General features: G+C 40.8%; 1 protein-coding gene across 3 annotated transcripts in view; it reads left to right on the plus strand.

Moving 5' to 3' along the window:
• Positions 1-10,348, plus strand: part of GCH1 (GTP cyclohydrolase 1) — a 57,575-nt gene extending 47,227 nt beyond the window's left edge. For 2 of the 3 annotated variants that reach the window (XM_068963666.1, XM_068963668.1), the window contains 3 exons: positions 6,019-6,050; positions 7,328-7,412; positions 8,132-10,348. In XM_068963666.1, the coding sequence (XP_068819767.1) occupies positions 6,019-6,050; positions 7,328-7,412; positions 8,132-8,258 (244 nt within the window). In that variant the 3' untranslated portion in view covers positions 8,259-10,348. The remainder of the gene's footprint in view (positions 1-6,018; positions 6,051-7,327; positions 7,413-8,131) is intronic. The other variant, XM_068963667.1, reaches the window with a different exon arrangement.
• The last annotated feature ends 13,841 nt before the right edge of the window (positions 10,349-24,189 follow it).

Here is a 24,189-nt window from a genome sequence, read left to right on the forward strand (position 1 = left end):
ATTTTTCTCTTATAAAAGTAACATGCCGGTTAAACTGAAATACAAGTGAGTGAGTAAAGGTAAAACTTTTCTTTCCTATTTCCATTCCCCACTAGAGATCTTTCACTATCCTGGAAGATTTCAGTGCAAACATGTGGCCTTGAAACTACTCGCTAAATAAGACAAAAGGGGATCATGCCCTACATTCACTACTACTTTAAAAAAAAAACTTAAAATTCCTTGAAATTCCTTGGACATCTTTTAGTCTAAAAAGTCCAAGTTCCTTTTAATGACCACATTGTATTTTTAAAAAATTAATTAATTACTTTTGGCAGAGCTGGGTCTGCACTTTAGCGAGGGAGGGCTGCTCTCTAGTTGCGGTGAGCAGACTCAGTAATTGTGTCACAGGGCCTTAGTGGCTCCATAACGTGAAATTTTCCCAGACCAGGGATCAAACCCATGTTCCTTGCATTGGCAGGCAGATACTTAACCACTGGACCACCAGGGAAGTCCAGTATTTCTTTGATATAATTCACTTAACCAGTCTTTAAGCCTATAGCTTGAGACTTGTCAAAAATGGGGGGAAAAAAACTGTTGGTGAATACATTTTTATCTATTTCCATACTTTGAGTCTGTAAGATTAGAATAAGATTACTGGGTTGAGAGTAGCTAAATTGTTTATATTACCAAATTGCTCTCCAGAAAAGATCCTACAGATCTGTACTCTGATAATAGGTTAGCGGCATGTGTTTCTCTACCGTTTTGGCAACACTGGCAAACACTGAAGAGTCTGAAGTCCAAACAAGATAAGTAAAAATTGGAACCTATTGTTTCAATTTGCACTTAGAGTGAGGTTGAATTTGTTCAGAAACTTCCTAATCTTAGTTTTTGCTAATTTTTCAAGTAGGCTGCTTGTCTTTTTATTACTGGTTTATATGTGCTTTCTGAATATTAAAGCTGGGAGTCATTTTCCAGGATTATCATTTGTCTTGTTTTCTACTATCCTTTCTCACGAAGTTTAAAACTTGCATAGTCATAAATTCCTGTTTTGGGGGGTTATTTTTATGACCTTATTTTTATATGTAGATCTTTGCTATATGTATTTTGGGTGAGGAGTGAGGAGGAATCCCTCTCTTGCTCTTGTATGCTCACTGACCTCCTGTACCACCCGCTTCCCTCACATCACCATGCCACCTGCTACCTGCTAAGTCACTTCAGTCGTGTCCGACTCTGTGCGACCCCATGCTGCTTGCTGGCTGTTCTTACTGACACTCTTGGGACCTTGATGTTCCTCCTGGATTATGTTTTAAATTCCTAACTCCTGTCCTCACATCTCTTAGGATCCTTAGCTCCGCTCTCATGTGCTGCTAGGATGTTCTTTGTCAAGTGTGGGTTTGACAGCGCTTCCCCTTCCTAGCTCTGTAGCCCTTAATAAAGTTCAAGCTTCTTACTTTAGTTAAGTCCCACCATGACCTGGCTCTATTTCTTGCTGTTCTTTTCCTTTTTGCTCTAGCCACACTTGAGAATTTGCACCCCGGTATCAAGTCTAGCTTGTCAAGTCAAATTATATGAAGGCATCGGAAACACTTCTAAGATTTGCAAAGCTTAAACTATACCATCCATGGGTTCTTCCTGTAAAAGTATCACCAGATTACTTTCCCAGTTGCCAGAGGAGGAAGAGGAGATAAAGTATAGTACAGAGTTATTATATATATTATTGTATATATTATGTTGTAATACAGAGAGAAAGAGGGCCTAGCGCAGATGTTATAAGACCGGTAAGTGTGTGCATGTTCAGTCATGTCTGACTCTTTTGCATCTCCGTGGTCTGGTAGCCTGCCAGGCTCTTCTGTCCATGGACTCTCTAGCAAGAATATTGGAGTGGGTTGCCTTTCCTTTCTCCAGGGGATCTTCCCAACCCAGGGATCAAGCTCGCATTTCCTGCATTGGTAGGTGTGTTTCTTTCCACTGAGCCATCTGGCTTATTGGATTAAATGTAGTATCCAACCCTGCTGCTGCTAAGCTGCTAAGTCACTTCAGTCATGTCCGACTCTGTGTGTCCCCACAGACGGCAGCCCACCAGGCTCCCCCGTCCCTGGGATTCTCCAGGCAAGAACACTGGAGTGGGTTGCCATTTCCTTCTCCAATGCATGAAAGTGAAAAGTGAAAGGGAAGTTGCTCAATCGTGTCCGGCTCCTCGCGACCCCATGGACCGCAGCCTACCAGGCTCCTCTGTCCATGGGATTTTCCAGGCAAGAGTACTGGAGTGGGGTGCCATTGCCTTCTCTGGTATCCAACCCTATCCCCCTTTAAAAAAATAAAATGCTAATTAAAATTAAGGCAAAATTTGTCAGAGGGGATAAAGTGGGTCCTCTTATTTTGAGAAGGTTGTATAATAAAAGTGGTAATGAGGACTTCCTGGTGGTCCAGTGGTTCAGACTCTGTGCTTCTAATGCAGGGGACATGGATTTGATCCTTAGTTGGGGAACTAGGATTCCACATGCTGTGTGGCTTGGCCAAAAAAGAAAAAAAAGAAAAATTAAAAGTAGTCATGAATCTTTATCAAATGGAAACAAAACTGGCTGAAACGCATAGAGCAACTGACAAACCTTAAGGAGCAGGAACATTAATTACCTCCCAACCTTTGATATGGACAGAAGGATCTACTGGAGTGGGTAACCTTTCCCTTCTCCAGGGACTCGTCCCAACCCAGGGATCAAAGTCAGGTCTCCCGCATTGCAGGCAGATTTTTTACCAGCTCAGCCACAGGGAAGCCCAAGAATACTGGAGTGGGTAGCTTATCCCTTCTCCAGGAGATCTTCCTGACCTAGGAATCGAACTGGGGTCTCCTGCATTGCAGGCAGATTCTTTACCAACTGAGCTATCAGGGAAGCCCTAAAAGATATACCATATCATCTCAATAGATGTAGAAAAGCATTTGACAAAATTCCATGTCCATTCATGATAAAAACTCAGAGTACAAAGGCAATATACCTTATTGCTTTGTACAGTAAAGGCTATATATGAAGTAAAGGCTATGTATGACAAACCCACAACTAGCATCTTACTCAATGGTGACAAGCTGAAAGCATGATCTATCATAATTGCTTATAAGTTTAATAATTTTATCTGGAGATGGGAGGTTATATAACCAAACATATTCTTTAAAATTTTCTTAAAAACTTACTCATAGATCAAAGACAAAGATGGATGAGAATGAGCAAAGCATTAGAAAACCTAGATAAGCTAGTAACCATTCAGTTCAGTCGCTCAGTTGTGTCCGACTCTTTGCGACCCCATGAATCGCAGCACGCCAGGCCTCCCTGTCCATCACCAACTCCCGGAGTTCACTCAGACTAATGTCCATCAAGTCGGTGATGCCATCCAGCCATCTCATCCTCTGTCGTCCCCTTCTCCTCCTGCCCCCAATCCCTCTCGGCATCAGGGTCTTTTCCAATGAGTCAACTCTTCTCATGAGGTGGCCAAAGTACTGAAGTTTCAGCTTTAGCATTACTCCTTCCAAAGAATGCCCAGGACTAATCTCCTTTAGAATGGACTGGCTGGATCTCCTTGCAGTCCAAGGGACTCTCAAGAGTCTTCACCAACACCACAGTTCAAAAGCATCAATTCTTTGGCACTCAGCTTTCTTCACAGTCCAACTCTCACATCCATACATGACCACAGGAAAAACCATAGCCTTGACTAGACAGACCTTTGTTGGCAAAGTAATGTCTCTGCTTTTGAATATGCTATCTAGGTTGGTCATAACTTTCCTTCCAAGGAGTAAGCATCTTTTAATTTCATGGCTGCAATCACCATCTGCAGTGATATTGGAGCCCCAGAAAATAAAGTCTGACACTTTCCACTGTTTCTCCATCTATTTCCCTTGAAGTGATGGGACCAGATGCCATGACCTTAGTTTTCTGAATGTTAAGCTTTAAGCCAATTTTTTCACTCTCCTCTTTCACTTTCATCAAGAGGCTTTTTAGTAACCATTAGGAAAAGTAAAATTAATATTGGAAGAGGGGTGGCAGAGAAGGGGCTAAACCTAGTTATTGTAGTAGGCATTTTTTCAAACTTTTGAGTAACCACTGACTTTCATGTTAGTAATTCAAGAGTGTGAAAACACCTAAAAAGCTGTATTAGATGAAACGGCCTGTGCCTGATAACAAAGCCTGACAAAGCTGTTTAATTATAGACTAATCTCAATTATGAGTGTAGTCATAAAAATCCTAACTATCAAAAAACTTTTATCATCCAAGGAGCTTTACTTTAAGAATACGAAAGTAGTTTAGATTAAAATTGAAAACTGTTGATTCCTGTAATATGGTAAACTAGATTGCAATGATGTCTTGGTACGGCATACTTATACTATATCTTGGTATAGCATATGATACAAGGTGTATCAACATTTCACTCATTGGGGGGAATATAAAGCAGGCATCTCTCATGGTGGTCAGTGGCCACAGGGTCCCACGTTGCTTGTGGATGGCCCCCTCAGGATTCCCCCAAAACTTTGCATTCCCCACCCACATCCCCTGATATCTCTGCATTCGTGGTAGTTTCCTTGGCCTTGGCTGGCTTGGCAGTTGTTGGGCTGCACCCCACAGGCCTGCAAGCCTTGCGATTGCCCAGCCTCAAGACTGAAGAACAAGCCCTGAAACGGCAACAGAGATATCAGCAGTTTGGTGCACAGGGGAGCCTTATGAGTTCAAAGCAAGGTCCTGGAACAACACCTCACTGTGCACAGCAGCCACCTTAGCTACTCGGAGAGAGTATAGAGGGAATTGATGTCAGGTTGGCTCATCAGTTACCAGGGAAACCAGCCACTGAGCATTGGACAAACACAGAGGCAGTTACTGATTAAGCTCTGTAATTAAGAGAATTGGGTCATGTGAGAGAAGCAGGGTCTCATTGAGCAGACGTCCAGAAAGCAAGACTACAGCCATCTTGAGTGGCCTGACAATACACTAGATGATTATCTTTAATGCTGAGAAGACAGGGATTCAATACGTATTTCTTACTTGAAAAAGAATGAACTACTAATAAGAAATTATAAACTGTGGGTATAAGACCCCTATTTGCCACATACTTGCATACACACACAGTAGGCGGTCAATGACAAATGACGCTCTTTCAGCATGGTAGCCACTGTCAACCAGCCACAGGCAGGCACCGTGGGTGGCAGAGAAAGGTAAGAGGCATTCCTGTTAGACTGGCGGCCCACCTGAGACTGCCTTCATTGGCTGTCACAAGTAATAAAGAAGCAAGTCGTCTGTTCTTGCTGAATGGCAGTTCTGTCTGAATGGCACAGTGGGGAAAAGGGCTGTAACACACCTTGTAGGTGAGCTGATCCTTAAATTGAGTCCAAATTCATGACTAAAAGGCCAAATTTTAGAGAAAAGATCCTTCACATGAATTGCGATCCTCAAATGTGTAATTCTGTGACTATCTCCATGTTTTACAGCCAGAAGAAAAGATGTTGAAAGGGACTGTTATAAACTGAGATCAGGGGCTCCTATCGGGCGATTACTGTGTGCTTATGTATTATAAAGAGATGTCTGAAGAAGTCCGTTTAACTCTAATCTGATTATCCTAATAGGTTTAGTTGGTACATATTTGACGTTGGTCTGCTGTTAATTAACAAATAGTCTTTATTTTTAGCTTGAGCTTTAAGCTCTGATTAAACAATATGATTAATTAGAACACTTGAGACGTGATCTAAAATTGATGATTTGGGAGCTTGAAAATTACTCACCTCTAATTGTTGTTTTTCCTCAGTGAATGTTTACACTTCATTCTTTCTGTCTTTGCAGACTTAGGGAAGCACCACTCTTCACTCTTCACAAGCACCACTCTTGTGGTTGGTGGTCTCCTTCAGACCTCCCTCTTCTTGTTTACTTGTATCCTTCTCCTCTAAGCATTTATCCACTGCCCACACCCTACAATTACTTCAATAAAGCAGTTATTCTTTAGACTTATGGGAAAGGCTTCCAGTTTCACTTCAGTTGATAATTAAAACAATTCTTTCTTTTCTAGGATTGTAGAAATCTACAGTAGAAGATTACAAGGTAACTTTTAAAGTATTTTATTTACAGAAAATCATTTTTTATTAAGGGAAAAGTATTTTTTGTTCTTACTACAAGTGTAATATATATGTCTTATAAAAATTAAGGATATTCCCTGGCGGTCTAATGGTTAGCACTCGGTGCTTTCACTGTGGTGACCCAGGTTCAGTCCCTAATCAGAGAACTAAGATTCCCTCAGGCCGCATGGCATGGCATGGCACACAATAAATAAATAAAAGAGTGGGAAAAAAAAAAATAAAAAACACCTTGTCAGGAAAAGAAAACAGAAAGAGAAAGTCTACTATATTTCAGGCTTCCAGAAAAAATCATTGTATTTGCAGATTCCACCTTCCCTAATGGCTCAGATGGTAAAGAATCGGCCTGTAATGCAGGAGACCTGGGTTCAGTTCCTGGGTCGGGAAGATCCCCTGGAGAAGGAAATAGCAACCCACTCCAGTATTCTTGTCTGAAAAATCCCATGGACAGAGGAGCCTGATGAGCTACAGTCCATGGGGTTGTGAAGAGTCAGACAAGACTGAGTGACTAACACTTTCACTTTCATATTTTATTGTATATACCAACATTTAAAAAATCAACTTACTTTTTCTATGTATTGGAAAACAGTCTTCATCCTTTTTTCCCTTACCAAATCTTAAACTTTTTTTTTCACATACACATAATCATGTCTTTTATTTTGCTGACTGTTCAGCATTCCATTGTACAGCTGTGCTGTGGCATGATTTAACCAATTCCTGCTCTGATATTTGGGGATTTTGTCAATTTTCAAATAAATGCAGTGCTGCAGTGAACACTTAGGTTTTCAAAGATATTGTTTATTCAGCACAGGAAAATTTAGGTTAAATCACTGGTTGTCAACGTGGCTCTAAGAGCAATATAATAATTGGACTATAGCCCCTTTGTTAATCCTGTTGCAAGCTGTGTATTCATTTATTTTGCTCTCCGTACGTGGGGTGCTGGTTGTCAGGATTCTGTCGGTCTCTGTGCGCACGTAAGAGACAGTCGCCATTCTAATCTGCGCCCTCCAGTGGCGCTGGAGGGCCAGGGCTTCCTCAGTTCCCTTTGGCGCCTGTACTGCATGCGAGGGAAGTGAACAGGGGTGTCCTGTGGCCTGGGCAGCAGAGCAAGCACATTGGTGAAAGGTGGTGGCTCTTCAGCCTCACCCAAGTCTTGCTTTTAAGATTTCAAATATTCTAGAAACAGCAAAAGCTTCCAGCTGTCTGTTCGTGTCAGACTCACTGAGCTCCTTGTCACATCCGCAGTTCAGGAGCGCCTTACGAAACAAATTGCCGTAGCAATCACAGAGGCCTTGCGACCTGCTGGAGTGGGGGTCGTGGTTGAAGCAACGTAAGTCTGTTTACATTTAATAATATCATAGTGGTTTTGGGGGTTGGGGGTGTAGGGAGTCATAGGCTTAGGTGTAGTGAATGAACACAACACTAACAGCTAATGATTTCTTCAGCTCTTTGATTCTTTGAGCAGAGTTTTCCAAATATGTTGTCACACATTTAAAAAATAAAGAGTTGTACCTAAAAACAGGTAAAAAGGGCAACTGAAGACACTTCCTTACGTTCAAATGAATTTTGAGGATTATGTACATCTCGTGGGCAGTTTTCACCCATTCTTTGTGCACTGCTGGCTAACTTCACCCACCTTGGTCACCGTTCTATGGATCCCACTTGGTGAGACCAGTGTGCCTCAGTACTTCTCTGAACACCTAGGCTAGCTAAGTGCTGACTTGGTCCTGAAGATGGATCAAGTGAGAACTCTGAATTTCTTTTTCTCTAGAAGTTGTGTATCTCTGTACACCTTTCTATTAGTTTCACCCAGGAAGAAAATTCCACTTTTCCTCCTCTGACTGGATGCCTTAAGGACCCAACCATTGATAACAATAAAAGCTATAAGGCTTAGGAACTTAAAAAAAAAGTTTTAGAACAAATTTATCTAAGAAGTGACATTTTGACATACTTGATAACTGTGATTTAATCTTTTGGGCTGCTTTTATTTAAAAACCAAACCAGCAACTGTCTACTCCATGAGACTACCTTTGTTGCCTTGTTTCATAGACACATGTGTATGGTAATGCGAGGAGTGCAGAAAATGAACAGCAGAACCGTGACCAGCACGATGCTGGGGGTGTTCCGGGAGGACCCGAAGACCCGGGAAGAGTTTCTGACCCTCATCAAGAGCTGAGCCTCAGCTTGTACCACATGGTTTACAGATCGTGCAGCTAGAAGCATTGTTTTGTCTGGTCTTAATTGTTTGTACATTCCACTTCCAGTTGTTACAGATGTGAACTCTCATCTTTGTCATTAATTGTATTTAATAATTATTTATAGCAAGTCAAATAAAAGTAATTAATTAAGGGGTGAGCCCTGTATTTTCTTCTTGCCACCTTTTAGTGGCAACATCCAAGAAAACTGCCAATAGTGTAAGTTGCGACCCCATGGACTATAGCCCGCCAGGCTTCTCTGTCCCTGGAATTCTCCAGGCAAGAATACTGGATTGGGTAGCCATTCCCTTCTCCAGGATAGTATAAGTTACTTGTATAAAACACTGCCTTTCAGGTAACCTGAGGGTGCTAGGAAGGGAGAAGGATTCATATGTTTTGTTCAGAGTATGGTAATTTGATTCAGAAGCATAGGAATGTTGGGAATGGGAGAAAATTATGGTCAATATGTTTATTCCCTCTCCAAACAAAAGTGGTATCATGCTTGAAATAATTTATATACACTGTGCAGCATTGCTCTGCAAATTCAAAATCCAGAAGGCTCCATTTTAATCATGATTATTTAACCACCAATGATACTTTATTTTTTATATATTTTTAAAACTATCCAGTTGTAACATATGTCACCAAGGGAAGGTAGTGGAATATCTAGGTATTTTAATTTCACTATGAGTTAAAAAGGCAATTTCTACCTTCTATTCTTTTTAAAATTCAAGTACAGGAAATTAGTTCCTGGAGTTGTTTACGAGTATATTCTCATGTCAATATACAGGGATTTAGACATTTAACTCTCTGTGCCTTGAGGAGAATATCACACCATTTAGAGTGTAGATACCTTTGCCTTTTTTTTTTAAAGCCATTGTTTTATAAGACTTAGTCCTGACATTGAAAATAACTAGTTATCACAGTTCTACCTTTTCATTTTTCTTGGGAGCTTACTTTGTGAGTTCCTTGTAGATGCCTCAAAAAAAATTTTTTTAACCTATCAAATATTTTTCTAAGTATTTACAGAAACTTTTAAAAGTGTCCATCATTTTCAGGTTTGCAGAACCATAGCTTCCGTGAACGTGAGAGAATGCAGATTGCACTGTGAACTGTTTTGAGCTCTGTCCCATGTCTAATGAAAGCGATTTTGTTGGTGTCTGTGAAAATGCACCATCATTTTCTGGAATGAGGGTAAAATACTGGAAACTGGTATACTAGTTTCCCATGTGGCCCAAGTGGCTCTTATCTTTCGTGTGACTGTTCAAGTGGGATAGGTCTTTTAGTCCAGGAAGCTGCTGCCTTATTAATGATTATCTTAAAATTTCCTCCACTGGGGCAGTGTGGGCCAAATCGAAACAAACAACAACAACTAAAAACCCCAACTCTCTGCAAAAACAAACACGGTTATTCCATGGAGAAGTCTCTGACATGGAGAAGGCTGACACTGTGCTCTTCAAATTTATCCTGTTACCTTAACAAGGATTAACTACATGCTTGCTGCAACTCTGGCAGTTCTGTCTCAGCCACTCTGATGCTATTTGGCTTATGCAAGGGCAAGATGGCAGAGGTGATTGTTTTTTTTTTTTTATTTTAACTCTTCCCTACTTCTAGTTCCTTCATTTTTTCTATATTTGGAGTTTCTAAAGTAGTTTGGTGGTTGATTCTGAGTTCCTTTTAAAATCTAACCTGATATAGACATTATCCTGCTTAACATTTAGACAGAGATAGAATTTATCTCATGCTTAATATTTTAAAGTTTCTAGAGCTGTGACTTGGAGGACCAAAGAAATTGTTAGCTGTTAATTCATCTTCCTGAAATCAATTGTATTCCTTTTTAACTCTTTATTTTAAGATTCCCTAGAAGTGTTCTCATAAAAGTTTAAAATATCCATGATATCAGTCTAGAGTATTGGTAAATGCAGAATAACTACCTTGTCTGTTTTACTCTGGTCTGTAAGTTATTCAAAATTACCTTTTCCTATCCGTGGCCTTAAGTTCATTTTGGGAGTTTTTAAGAATTTGATGCATTTAAATACACTGTTCAATTTAATTGTTCAACTTTTATGTATGGTGTATATTGTTCCTGAAGTTGGTTTTATTTAAATTATTAAACTGTTATGACTTTGTTCTTGTGAAAATAGTTTCTTTTTGAACCACTTACTTATTTTTATTGCGTTCTGTTTTAGCAAAGATACCCTTCATAATGGCTTCTCTCAGCCACCAAGCTACTAGACTATAAATCCCAGAACATAAATTTACCCCTGGCTCTCTGCCTCCCTTTGGATATTACTTTCCTCACACTCCTCACACATGGGAAGGGGAGATCTAGGGTAAGAGTAAGGAATCTGAATGGCCCTCCTGTCCCTGTTCTAAGCCTAACTTTGGGTAACTGCTGCTCCTGAGAACTGGCACTGCTTTCTGTGTGGGAGCAGCTGAGGAGGGAAGAGCTGGCTGGGGCAGGGAACTGGGCAGTGTGGGGAGTAGAAGAGTTTCTCTTTCATAGGGAAGAGCCTGCCTGGAAGCTTCCAAGTAGGAGGAAAAGTTTTGCTGCCTCTTATCTGTCCATGCCCGGTGACCTCATCAATCCATCTTTTGGGCAGTCTTCCCATTCCCCACTCCAACTAGGCAGAGGCCCCAGCCCTCACTGATTGTCAGCCTGTCCAGGTGCTGGGGCCACTGTAGTGTCCTGCTTCTCCTTGAAGGATCTGATAGCCTATAGGTAGTGAACCTAATCACCTAAGCTGTTGCTGCTGCTGCTGCTAAGTTGCTTCAGTCATGTCCAACTCTGTGCGACCTCATAGACAGCAGCCCACTGGGCTCCTCTGTCCCTGGGATTCTCCAGGCAAGAATAACGGAGTGGGTTGCCATTTCCTTCTCCAATGCATGAAAGTGAAAAGTGAAAGGGAAGTTGCTCAGTCGTGCCCGACTCTTAGTGACCCCATGGACTGCAGCCTACCAGGCTCCTCCATCCATGGGATTTTCCAGGCAAGAGTACTAGAGTGGGGTGCCATTGCCTTCTCCTGAAATGGACTAGAGACCAGATATTATAAAACTCCTAGAGGAAAATATAGGCAGAATACTTTCTGACACAAATTGCAGCAATAGTTTTTTGGATCCATCTTCTAGAGTAATAGAAATAAAAGTATAAGTGAATAAATGGGATGTAGTTAAGCTTTTACACAGCAAAGGAAGCCATAAACAACATGAAAAGACAACCTGTGGAATGAGAGAAAATATTTGCAAACCATGTGACTGAAAACGGATTAATTTCCAAAATATCCAAGCACCAAATACACCAAATATATATATATGGAAAAAAAAAAAAAGCAGAAAATAGGCAGAAGACCTGAATAAACATTTTTCTAAAAGACATACAGTTGACCAACAGGCATATGAAAAAATGCTCAGTATCCCTAATTACTAGAAAAATGCAGATCAACACTACAATACTGTATCACCTAACACCAATCAAAATGGCTATCATCAAAAAGTCTACAAGTAATAAATGCTAGAGATGGTGTGGAGAAAAAGGAACCCTTGTACATTGTTGGTGGGAATGTAAATTGGTGCAGCCACTATGGAGAACAATATGAAAGTTCCTCAAAAAACTAAAAATAGAGTTACCATGTAATCCAGCAATCACACTCCCATATACCTTCTGCCCTACTCATGTGCAGCTTCCCCTCATCAACCTCTCCAGCCACAGCGGTACCTTTGTTACAACTGATGAACCTACACCAATACATCATAGTCTCTCAAAGTCCATTGTTTACATTAGGTTTTGCTCATGGTGGTGTACATTCTATGGGTTTAGACAAATGTATAATAATATGTTCAGTTCAGTTCAGTCACTGTGTCCGACTCTTTGCTACCCCATGAATCGCAGCATGCCAGGCCTCCCTGTCCATCACCAACTCCCAGAGTTTACCCAAACTCATGTCCATTGAGTCAGTGATGCCATCCAGCCATCTCATCCTCTGTCGTCCCCTTATCCTCTTGCCCCCAATCCCTCCCAGCATCAGAGTCTTTCCTAATGAGTCAACTCTTCACACGAGGCAGCCAAAGTATTAGTTTCAGCTTCAGCATCAGTCCTTCCAAAGAACACCCAGGACTGATATCCTTTAGGATGGACTGGTTGAATCTCCTTGCAGTCTTCTCCAACACCACAGTTCAAAAGCATCAATTCTTCGGCGCTCAGCTTTCTTCACAGTCCAACTCTCACATCCACACATGACCACTGGAGAAACCATAGCCTTGACTAGACCTTTGTTGGCAAAGTAATGGCTTTGCTTTTTAATATGCTATCTAGGTTGGTCATAACTTTCCTTCCAAGGAGTAAGCATCTTTTAATTTCATGGCTGCAATCACCATCTGCAATATGTAGTCACCATTATAGTATCATACAGAGTGGTTTCACTGCCCTAAAAATCATTCCTGTTCCAAGATTTTATTCTTGGTAATGGAATTATTTTCTTTATTTCCTCTTTAGATTGTTTTTTTTGGTTGATGTATTTTCACAGCCTTTTTAAAGCTGTAGATTCACTCTTGTTCCCTTTCTTCCATATTCTCTTTTACCATTTATTTGGTCATTTGCTCTTGAGAAGCCCTAGGTTTACCCCCAAGAAATGTTAAATGCTGGAATGTCTATGGCTGTCCAACCAAGGGAAACTTCAGCTGAGAGTAAGAGAAGGGTTATTTTCTTCTAGAGCACTCCTCCATGACCTTGTACTCCTGCTCCGGAGGCAGCCCGGCCCACCCCCAACCCCCAGTGTGGCCCTGCTGTGCCTTCACCTGGGACACAGCGCTCCTTGGTTTTGTAGCTCAGAGTCATCCTTCCAGGTACGGAACAGGTTGACGCCTTCTTTTTTGGGCAGGTCTTGTCCTTTCTGGACAGGCTTCAGTTTTAAAACATCTACCACATGGCTTCCTTGGCTTCATCATGGTGGTTTCCTTGGTTTTCAAGATTTGAGTTAAGGAGGAAGTGTTATTGTAGGACTGGAAATGGTGAATCCCACAAGTCTGGACATCACTTTGCTGGCCTGATCCTGGGGAATTCCAAGGTTTTAGATGGACCAATTGGAGTGTTTGTGTGCCTGACTTCAATTACTTACGTTTCCATGGCCCTCTGAGCATGAATACCAGGCTCTGGCTGACTGGAGGGAAGTGAGTGACACACCCAGTCTTAGGTTTAAGCAGCTGCTTTTAATGCTCTCCATAATGGTGAGGTTAGGACTTGCTTACAAACCCTGTCGGGATGACTCCTAGCACATGCAGTGCAAGGCCCTAATGCGTCCATCCTCTTCTCTTATTTCACATTCTCTTGTTTGGTTTGAGCAATGTGTCCACAACTCTGACCTTTTGAGAAATCCTTGAACTTTGGGAACTGACCGTGCTGCCCAGAGAGCTGAAGTTTGGCTGTTGATCAGTGCTGAGAAGGCTCTGTTGAGGGAGAGCTGTGATGAAATGCCAGAGTGTGTATCAAAACTTCCTCTGTCATACTTAGGTTTTGTTAATTTTCTCTGGGTTTTAAAATGAGTTTCTCCTCTTTTTCCCTGGATCTTCTCATATTTGAAAATGTGCCAAATGAATAGACAAAGATACTTGTCTTTTTGGAGGTTTCTCATGTCACCCGTGTGATGACACTAATCTTTAAAGTCATATTTGATCTTGACTGGTATATTTTGTTAGGGAGACTTTTCGTTTTGTTGGGCAATGTCACTTGTAAAAGCTAAGGGTAAACTGAATGAGAAACAGAAACGCTAGTAAGTAAAAATCAGTTTAAAACAACCAGGGACCATGTAATTATTTCACAGTGGTCATTTGGAAAGTAACTTTAAGCATATCTAATCTCAGGGCAAAATTTCTCATTGCTAGATCCTCCTGAAAACTGACTCATCTGTGAGCAAGAATCATGTGAGCTTGAAGTTCTCATCCAAAATCTTATCTTTTTCTTGCTAAACAGTTGTCAAAATCATCTCCTAACAGAGGGCTGAAGGTGACATGTCAATGCTTGATCATTTTAGCAGAATTCCCATATAAATTTAATATTTAGAAGATAATTAGAACATTAAAAATATCTCATGTACTTAAAACATCAATAGGTCAACAATGAATTCTCGTGAACCTTTAACTATTGGTTTGGGCAAAAAGTTTGTTCAGTTTTGCTGTAAGCTGGCACTCAGTCCAGTCACTCAGTCATGTCCAACTCTTTGTGACCCCATGGACTGCAGTACTCCAGGCTTCCCTGTCTATCACCAACTCCCGGAGCTTACTCAAACTCATGTCCTTCGAGGCGGTGATGCCATCCAACCATCTCATCCTCTGTCGTCGTCTTCTCCTCCCGCCTTCAATCTTTCCCAGCATCGGGGTCTTTTCAAGTAAGTCAGTTCTTCACATCAGGTGGCCAAAGTATTGGAGTTTCAGCTTCAGTATCAGTCCTTCCGGTGATTATTCATGACTGATTTCCTTTAGGATTGACTGGTACTAGCAGCACTTAATTGTCTTTAACTTCATTTGAAACAATTCTATTAGATTGTATTGTGACAGCTGTCATATCAATTCAGTTCAGTTCAGTCACTCAGTCATGTCCGACTCTTTGCGACCCCATGAATCGCAGCATGCCAGGCCTCCCTGTTCATCACCAACTCCCGGGGTTTACTCAGACTCACGTCCATCGAGTCAGTGATGCCATCTAGCCATCTCATCCTCTGTTGTCCCCTTCTCCTCCTGCCCTAAACCACCCCCAGCATCAGAGTCTTTTCGGATGAGTCAACTCTTCTCATGTGGTGGCCAAAGTACTGGAGTTTCAGCTTTAGCATCATTCCCTCCAAAGAAATCCCAGGGTTGATCTCCTTCAGAATGGACTGGTTGGATCTCCTTGCAGTCCAAGGGACTCTCAAGAGTCTTCTCCAACACCACAGTTTAAAAGCATCAATTCTTCAGTGCTCAGCCTTCTTCACAGTCCAACTCTCACATCCATACATGACCACAGGAAAAACCATAGCCTTGACTAGACGGACCTTAGTTGCCAAAGTAATGTCTCTGCTTTTGAATATACTATCTAGGTTGGTCATAACTCTTCTTCCAAGGAGTAAGCATCTTTTAATTTCATGGCTGCAATCACCATCTGCAGTGATTTTGGAGCCCCAAAAAATAAAGTCTGACACTGTTTCCACTGTTTCCCCATTTCCCATGAAGTGATGGGACTGGATGCCATGATCTTAGTTTTCTGAATGTTGAGCTTTAAGCCAACATTTTCACTCCCCTCTTTCACTTTCATCAAGAGGCTTTTTAGTTCCTGTTCACTTTCTGCCATGAGGGTGGTGTCATCTGCGTATCTGAGGTTACTGATATTTCTCCCAGCTATCTTGATTCCAGCTTGTGTTTCTTCCAGTCCAGCATTTCTCATGATGTACTCTGCATAGAAATTAAATAAGCAGGGTGACAATATACAGCCTTGACGTACTCCTTTCCCTATTTGGAACCAGTCTGTTGTTCTATGTCCAGTTCTAACTGCTGCTTCCTGACCTGCATACAGATTTCTCAGGAGGCAGGTCAGGTGGTCTGGTATTCCCATCTCTTTCAGAATTTTCTACAGTTTATTGTGATCCACACAGTCAAAGGCTTTGGCATATATGGAATATTACTCAGACATTAAAAACAATGAAGCAATGCCATTTGGAGCAACATGGATGGACCTGCATGCTCATTCACTTCAGTCGTGTTTGATTCTCCTCAACCCCATGGACTGTAGCCCACCAGACTCCTCTGTCCATGCGATTCTTCAGGCAAGAATACTGGAGTGGGTTGCCAAGGTTGTCATACTGAGTAAAGCAAGTCAGACAGAGAAGGAGACATCCCTTCTATGCGGAATCTAGAAAGAAATGATACAAATGAACTTATCTACAAAATAGAAATAGACTCAGAAATTAGAGAATGAAATTATCATTGCGGTGGGAGGGGGAAAGGATGCGCAGAAGGGATAGTTTGGAATCGACACATACACACTGCTCTATCTAAAACAGATAAGCAACTAGGTCCTACTGAATAGCACAGGGAACTGGTCAGTGTTATGTGGCAGCCAGGATGGGTGGGGAGCTTGGGGGGAAATGGATACATCCATATAGTCTGGTATTCCCATCTCTCTCAGGATTTTCCACAGTTTATTGTGATCCACACAGTCAAAGGCTTTGGCATCATCAATAAAGCAGAAATAGATGTTTTTCTGGAACTCTCTTGCTTTTTCCATGATCCAGCTGATGTTGGCCATTTGATCTCTGGTTCCTCTGCCTTTTCTAAAACCAGCTTGAACATCTGGAAGTTCATGGTTCACATGTTGCTGAAGCCTGGCTTGGAGAATTTTGAGCATTACTTCACTAGCATGTGAGATGAGTGCAATTGTGTAGTAGTTTGAGCATTCTTTGGCATTGCCTTTCTTTGGAATTAGAATGAAAACTGCCCTTTTCCAGTCCTGTGGCCACTGCTGAGTTTTCCAAGTTTGCTGGCATGTTGAGTGCAGCACTTTCACAGCATCGTCTTTCAGGATTTGAAATAGTTCAACTGGAATTCCATCACCTCTACTAGCTTTGTTCATAGTGATGCTTCCTAAGGCCCACTTGACTTCACATTCCAGGATGTCTGGCTCTAGGTGAGTGATCACACCATCATGATTATCTGGGTCGTGAAGATCTTTTTTGTACAGTTCTTCTGTGTATTCTTGCCACCTCTTCTTAATATCTTCTGCTTCTGTTATGTCCATACCATTTCTGTCCTTTATCGAGCCCATCTTTGCATGAGATGTTCTCTTGCTATCTCTAATTTTCTTGAAGATTATGTTGTTTTCCTCTATTTCTTGGCATTGATCACTGAAAAAGGCTTTCTTATCCCTCCTTGCTATTCTTTGGAACTCTGCCTTCAGATGCTTATATCTTTCCTTTTCTCCTTTGCTTTTTGCTTCTCTTCTCTTCATAGCTATTGTAAGTCCCCCTCAGACAGCCATTTTGCTTTTTTGCATTTCTTTTCAATGGGGATGGTCTTGATCCCTGTCTCCTATACACTGTCACGAACCTCATTCCATAGTTCATCAGGCACTCCATCTATCAGATCTAGGCCCTTAAATCTATTTCTCACTTCCACTGTATAATCATAAGGGATTTGATTTAGGTCATACCTGAATGGTCTAGTGGTTTTCCCCACTTTCTTCAATTTCAGTCTGAATTTGGCAATAAGGAGTTCATGATCTGAGCCAGAGTCAGCTCCCGGTCTTGTTTTAGCTGACTGTATAGAGCTTCTCCATCTTTGGCTGCAAAGAATATAATCAGTCTGATTTCGGTGTTGACCATCTGGTGATGTCCATGTGTAGAGTCTTCTCTTGTGTTGTTGGAAGAGGGTGTTTGCTATGACCAGTGCATTCTCTTGGCAAAACTCTATTAGCCTTTGCCCTGCTTCATTCGGTATTCCAAGGCCAAATTTGCCTGTTACCCCAGGTGTTTCTTGACTTCCTACTTTTGCATTCCAGTCCCCTATAATGAAAAGGACATCTTTTTTGGGTGTTAGTTCTAAAAAGTCTTGTAGGTCTTCATAGAACCATTCAACTTCAGCTTCTTCAGCATTACTGGTTGGGGCATAGGCTTGGATCACTGTGATATTGAATGGTTTGCCTTGGAAATGAAGAGATCATTCTGTTGTTTTTGAAATTGCATCCAAGTACTTCATTTCAGACAAGTACTTCATTTCTTGTTGACCATGATGGCTACTCCATTTCTTCTAAGGGATTCCTGCCCACAGTAGTAGATATAATGGTCATCTGAGTTAAATTCACCCATTCCAGTCCATTTTAGTTTGCTGATTCCTAGAATGTCAGTGTTCACACTTGCCATCTCCTGTTTGACCACTTCCAATTTGCCTTGATTCATGGACCTGACATTCCAGGTTCCTATGCAATATTGCTCTTTACAGCATCGGACCTTGCTTCTATCACCAGTCACATCCACAGCTGGGTATTGTTTTTGCTTTGGCTCCATCCCTTCATTCTTTCTGGAGTTATTTCTCCACTGATCTCCAGTAGCATATTGGGCACCTACCGACCTGGGGAGTTCCTCTTTCAGTATCCTATCATTTTGCCTTTTCATACTGTTCATGGGGTTCTCAAGGCAAGAATACTGAAGTGGTTTGCCATCCCCTTCAGTGGACCACATTCTGTCAGACCTCTCCACCATGACCCACCCGTTTTGGGTGGCCCCACAGAGCATGGCTTAGTTTCATTGAGTTAGACAAGGCTGTGGTCCTAGTGTGATCAGATTGACTAGTTTTCTGTGATTATGATTTCAGTGTGTCTGCTCTCTGATGCCCTCTTGCAACACCTACCGCCTTACTTGGGTTTCTATTACCTTGGACGTGGGGTATCTCTTCACAGCTGCTCCAGCAAAGCACAGCCGCTGCTCCTTACCTTGGACAAGGGGTATCTCCTCATGGCTGCCCATGCTGACCTTGAAGTTGGGGTTTAGGGAGAATTAAATGACTTGCCTACTGGCCACTGGGTTAAAGAGAGGAGGTTCCTGTCTTGGCTCCATCTGTTGGTCATCTTGTTAACCAATGGTCCTAAACCATGAGATCACCTCTAGCTCACCGTTGTAAATGAACAGTCTTTTCCAGTTGACCTCTGTAACTCTGAGCACCCACTCTTCTGAATTGGAATCAGATTTTATTTTAATTTTAGATTTTATGATCAGGCCCAGCCACATTTAATTATTGTGCAGTATTTGCTAAAACAGGATTTTCCATCCACATAATGTGTCAGCCTCAATATATAGAATCAGATTTTTGAAGGTGTCCACAATCCACTTTGCCCTTTGAACTCAAAAAGCGCTGCTGGGAGTAACTTTACAGTGGGGGGCGGGGTGTGAATCGGCTCCCTGTAGTTCTAGCTGATCACACAGTCTTAAATGCTCACGCTTTAAAAATACTGCATATATATTTTAAACTAGTAACATGTACTTAGCGCAAAATTCAAATGGCAGAAAAGAATATTAAGGAAAAGCTTGGTCCCACCTTCACCCTTGAGTGAGCCAGGTAACTGCTATCACCAAAGATATTTTATGAAATGCTTCATGATTAAGGTACAATGAGAACCCTTTCCTTCTCCAGCCAGTCTGCCTGTATGTTCTGCCCAATGGTAGACTGCATAGTTCAACAGTGGTAAGTGGTTTCCATAACTATTAGAATATAAGACCCATTATGATGATTAATTTCTAATGCTTTTTTAAAATCAGTGTTGGGTGCTTTCTCAAAAAATTGTTTAGTGAAAACGTCTCCCCTTCAAATGTGACCATTTTACAGAACTTTGACCATTTTAGCAAAAGAAAAGTGATTCTGCCGAGCTGAGTGTCTAAAGCAGAGGTTCATTTAAAATTTGGTTTTCTTTCACTTTTGGCTTATTTTTTTTTTTGAATAGGCAATACATTCACATAAAATGTGAAATACACAAATGGATATACATTGAAAAGTTTCTCTCTGTTCACAGCCACCACAAGAAACTCCCAAAGTCATTGTTTTTGTATCACCTTCTTACATCTGCTTCCAGAAATATTTAAGGCTATGTAAGCAAAGTCATATACTCACAAAATTATTTCTATATTATATATATTACATATCTTTCTGCTTGTTTAAATCAAAGATACTTGACCATATGTATTCATCAAAATTACATGGGCAACTTTTAGATAATCCATGCATCTGCACCCTGGAGACCTTATTCACTATTTGTAACTGTTATTTTAAAAAATTGCCCTTGGTTATTCTGATGGGCTTCCCTGGATATGAGCCACCAGCCTGAGATACAATCATTCAGACCTGTGGAACCCACCAGGAAGCTACTGGGCCCATCATGCCCAGGCTACTTGGGCAGGAAAACAGCTGCGTGGGTCACTCTGTGAGCAATTGGTTCCATCACCCAGGGTTAAGGGCATCTGCAACCACTCAGCTGATAAGTCTAAAGGTAAATTGTCCCTTAAAAGGCACTGTCTCCAGATTAATAAAATCAGTGCTGCAATTACCTGTGTATAAATCACTTAGTTCTCTGGCCTGATTTTTTTAAACACACCCTACTTTTCCCCCTCTGATTTTTATAGTTATTCATCATACAAAACATAGAAAATATAGTAAAGCATAAAGAAAAAGAGGTACCCATAATTACATAGCCCAGAGATAACTACTGGGAATGTTTGCTTCATTTTATTTCGTTTTTAAATTGTGCAAGTAATATATGGACACTTCTGGATTTAAGCAAATCTACCCAGACATTATCTGTATGTATTTAGTATGTAACACTAATACATAAAGGGTAAGGAAGGACTTAAAACACACACACAGTTACATCCAACAAAAATCTACAATGATTACTGAATATCCAACCCATTCTGCATTGACCTTTCCCCAGATGGTCTCAAATTTCTTTTTAGAGTTCATTAGCAGCACTTTGACAGATACTCTGCCGGTTTTTGCTCCCTGCTTCTCCCCAGGTGACTGTCTACAATACTCGAATACTGTAAAGTACGCATAGCCTTTCCCTCTCTTGTGCTGTGTGCTGTGTGCTGTGCTACGTTGCTTCAGTCATGTCTGACTCCTTGCGCCCCTATGGACTGTAGCCCACCAGGTTCCTCTGTCCATGGGATTCTCCAGGCAAGAATACTGGAGTGGAGTTGCCATGCCTTCCTCCAGGGGATCTTCCTGACCCAGGGATCAAACCTGCATCTCGTTGTTGGCAGGTGGGTTCTTTACCGCTAGCACCACCTGGGAAGCCCTTCCCTCTCTTAACTGTATTTTATACTGGTGTGTCTTACCTCGTAGCTTTGTTTAAATGGTTCCAAGACATTCCAGGGTAGAAATGTTATAATGTAGCAATCAATTTCATAAAGATGGACTTTTAGGTTATCTCCGGTTTTTTATTATTATAAATAATACTACAGCAAGTATCTCTATTTCTTGAGAATAAGGCTCAAAATACGAATTTACTGGGACAAAGAAGTCCTCACCCTTCTTTCTTTCCCTTCCCCACGTGACAAGAATGGAGAGCCTAGGAGGAGCCATTCACTGCTCATTCCCTGCAACGTGGCCATCCTCTGCCTTACAGCTAAATGTTTAGAGATGTCTTATTTATTTATTTGGGTGTGCCAGGTCCCAGTTGCAGCATGTGACATCTTTCAGCTGTGACATGTGGAATCTTAGCTCCCTGACCAGGGACTAAAACTGGACCACCCATACTGGGTGCATAGAGTCTCAGCAACTGAACCACCAGGAAAGTTCCTTATAGCTAAAATTTTTATAGCACACAAAGTAATTTATTTCTTTATCCAGGGATACTTTGCATCTCATTTGTCTTGGCAGGCTTACATTTTTTAAATGGAGCATTTAATCAAAACAATTGTAGATTTACATACAGTTGTGAGAAACACTATGCAGAGATCCCTTGTATACGTTCCCCCAAGGCTAAATGTAGCAAAACTATCATGTAATAGCACAACCAAGATGTTGACATTGAGACAATTCACCAATCTTATTCAGATTTTCACACTTTTACTTGTACTCATGCATGTATATATTAATTTTTATGCAATTTTATCACATGTGGGATGGTGTATCTACCAGTGTATTTGATACTGAATGGTTCCAGTGCCACTGAGAATCTTCATATTGTCTTATTTAAATCATACCCCCTCCGTTCACATTTTAAAAAGACTCTTGATAAATATTCCAAACTACTTCCTGGAAAGGTATTAACAGAATTGGATATCATTCTAAAAATGTAATATATTACTGGAGAACAAAATTTTCACTGTCCTACCTTTATTTAACATAAAAGACTTTAACTGTCTTTTAATACATTTATTTTCAACTTGAGTCTCAAAGAGTATTACAAATCCTTTCCTAGAGGATATAGGACAGGCAGTTCTTTCATTTCTTTGGATATTCAATTCTTCAAAACATTATTGTCAGCAAAAATCAAATCACTGAAGCTGCCGAATGCAATAAGCATACAGACTTCTATCTTTAACAAAGCTGATACTAACTTTATAGAAACTCTTCTCATGGTTTTTGAGACAATAGTATTTTCCTTAATGGGGTTTTCTGGCTGAGGGCAGTCTGGAAGACTGCAACCATTATTTCTAAAAGGGATTTGATCTAAATCAAAAGATATTTACCTTTTCTAAGTACAATTCAATGAAAAATCATTTTATTTTCTTTGAGTGGGGGTCACCTCTGGGAGGAGGGGCCCTCACAGTCTCTCTCCCTGAGAAAAGAGCTTACTCTTTCTGCTCATTATTGGTCAGGGTAATCCAGGTCAACATTGCAGCAGGCTCCTTTTGTGGGGTCAGAATTCTTACTGATCTACAGTGAATCAGTGGGATCTACCTTTTATTATAAGCTGTTATTTCTCCTAAAGGCAGAGCACTGCTGAACTTGGAATTGAGATTATAAACAACAATATAGGGATGAATTTGGACTAGAAGGAATGTAAAAAACAACATAGGTGGGGATAGGTGGCATTAGAAGAGACTCTGCACAACAAATACATCAATATAGCATGGGGAGTTACTTGGGCCAGGAATGCAATTTAGGATAAATCATTCTTCAGTTAGCCTGGAGAAATGAACACATACAATGCATAGAAGATGCAATTTAATTTTAGCCATGTAGTCATGCACGTTTCAGATCTAGAAATCATATATGGAATATAAGCAAAGATCCGACTCTGAAAGACTCTCTGTCTCTCTCTTTTTATATATATATATATATATATATATATATATATATATATATATATATATATAAATATATACACGTTAAATACATATATCCCTTGCCCCAACAATTCTACTTTGGGGAGTTAATCCTCTGCATGTATTTGTATACATATGAAAGTGACTTTGTGTACAAGGGTATTGTTGTAGGATTGTTTATAATAAGAAAGCTCTTATTTATCAGTCAGCTCTGAATCCAAAGTATGTGAAATGATTTCACGAAGTTTGGATTGTGATTTTTAGCGTCTTTCCATTCAGAGGCAGAACACAATCTGATCCACTGTTCATTTTTATCCCTTGGACTCACATTGAACAAAGTTCTGAGCTTGGGCAAGTCACTTGATTGGTTCTTACTGAGAATTCTTCAAGGAGTTATCTAGCTTCTCATTCTAAGAATAGCACGTGGCCAGGAGTCGTGGTGTTCTTGACTGTCTTTTACATTAGAAGTCTGAGCAGGGAGGTTTGGGGGAATTTGCTGTTTGCTGAAGTGTTCTGTAAGCAGAGGAAGTGAGGGATGTGGAACCGTCCTCATCATTCCTTCCTTCTTACTCTTCCCTCAGGACCAGAAGCAAAAGGCCCCAAATCTACCTTATATAAAAGCCACACAAGGTATTACAATTTGGAACGAAAGTTCAGGCCTGAGTTCCTGTGATTTTGAACAGTCTTAAGCAACATCTGTGTTTCACAGTCTGTTTTAAAGACACTTAATTGCTCTCGTAATTTGTGGTGTACTGAGTTTGGGGAAGATCATTACTGGAGGTCTAGAACTCTGGTAGAACACATGGAACATAACAAAATGAGGCGTCAGTGAGGAATGTAACCATGGAATAGTACTTGTCTCTGTCATGAGAAATATTTAGAGTTAGCATGTAAACACTGATTACTGAGGTAACGAAAAATTGTGAGAAAACCTCTCTTGGGAGGAAGGAATATGAGTTAAATCCTCATCTGTCATGATGCAGTTTAGATGACATGTAAAGTTAACAATCATGAAAGACCAGTTATGCTCAACTTTTAGGTACGTGACTACAGGAGAAACAGCTAACTGACTTTAAAGGCGTGGTCTCTTCAAGTGGAGAGGTGGGGAGGACTCTGACTAGAATTATAAGCC

Source organism: Capricornis sumatraensis, chromosome 2 (genome assembly GCF_032405125.1).
Source record: "Capricornis sumatraensis isolate serow.1 chromosome 2, serow.2, whole genome shotgun sequence".
Taxonomy (NCBI): Eukaryota; Metazoa; Chordata; class Mammalia; order Artiodactyla; family Bovidae; genus Capricornis; species Capricornis sumatraensis.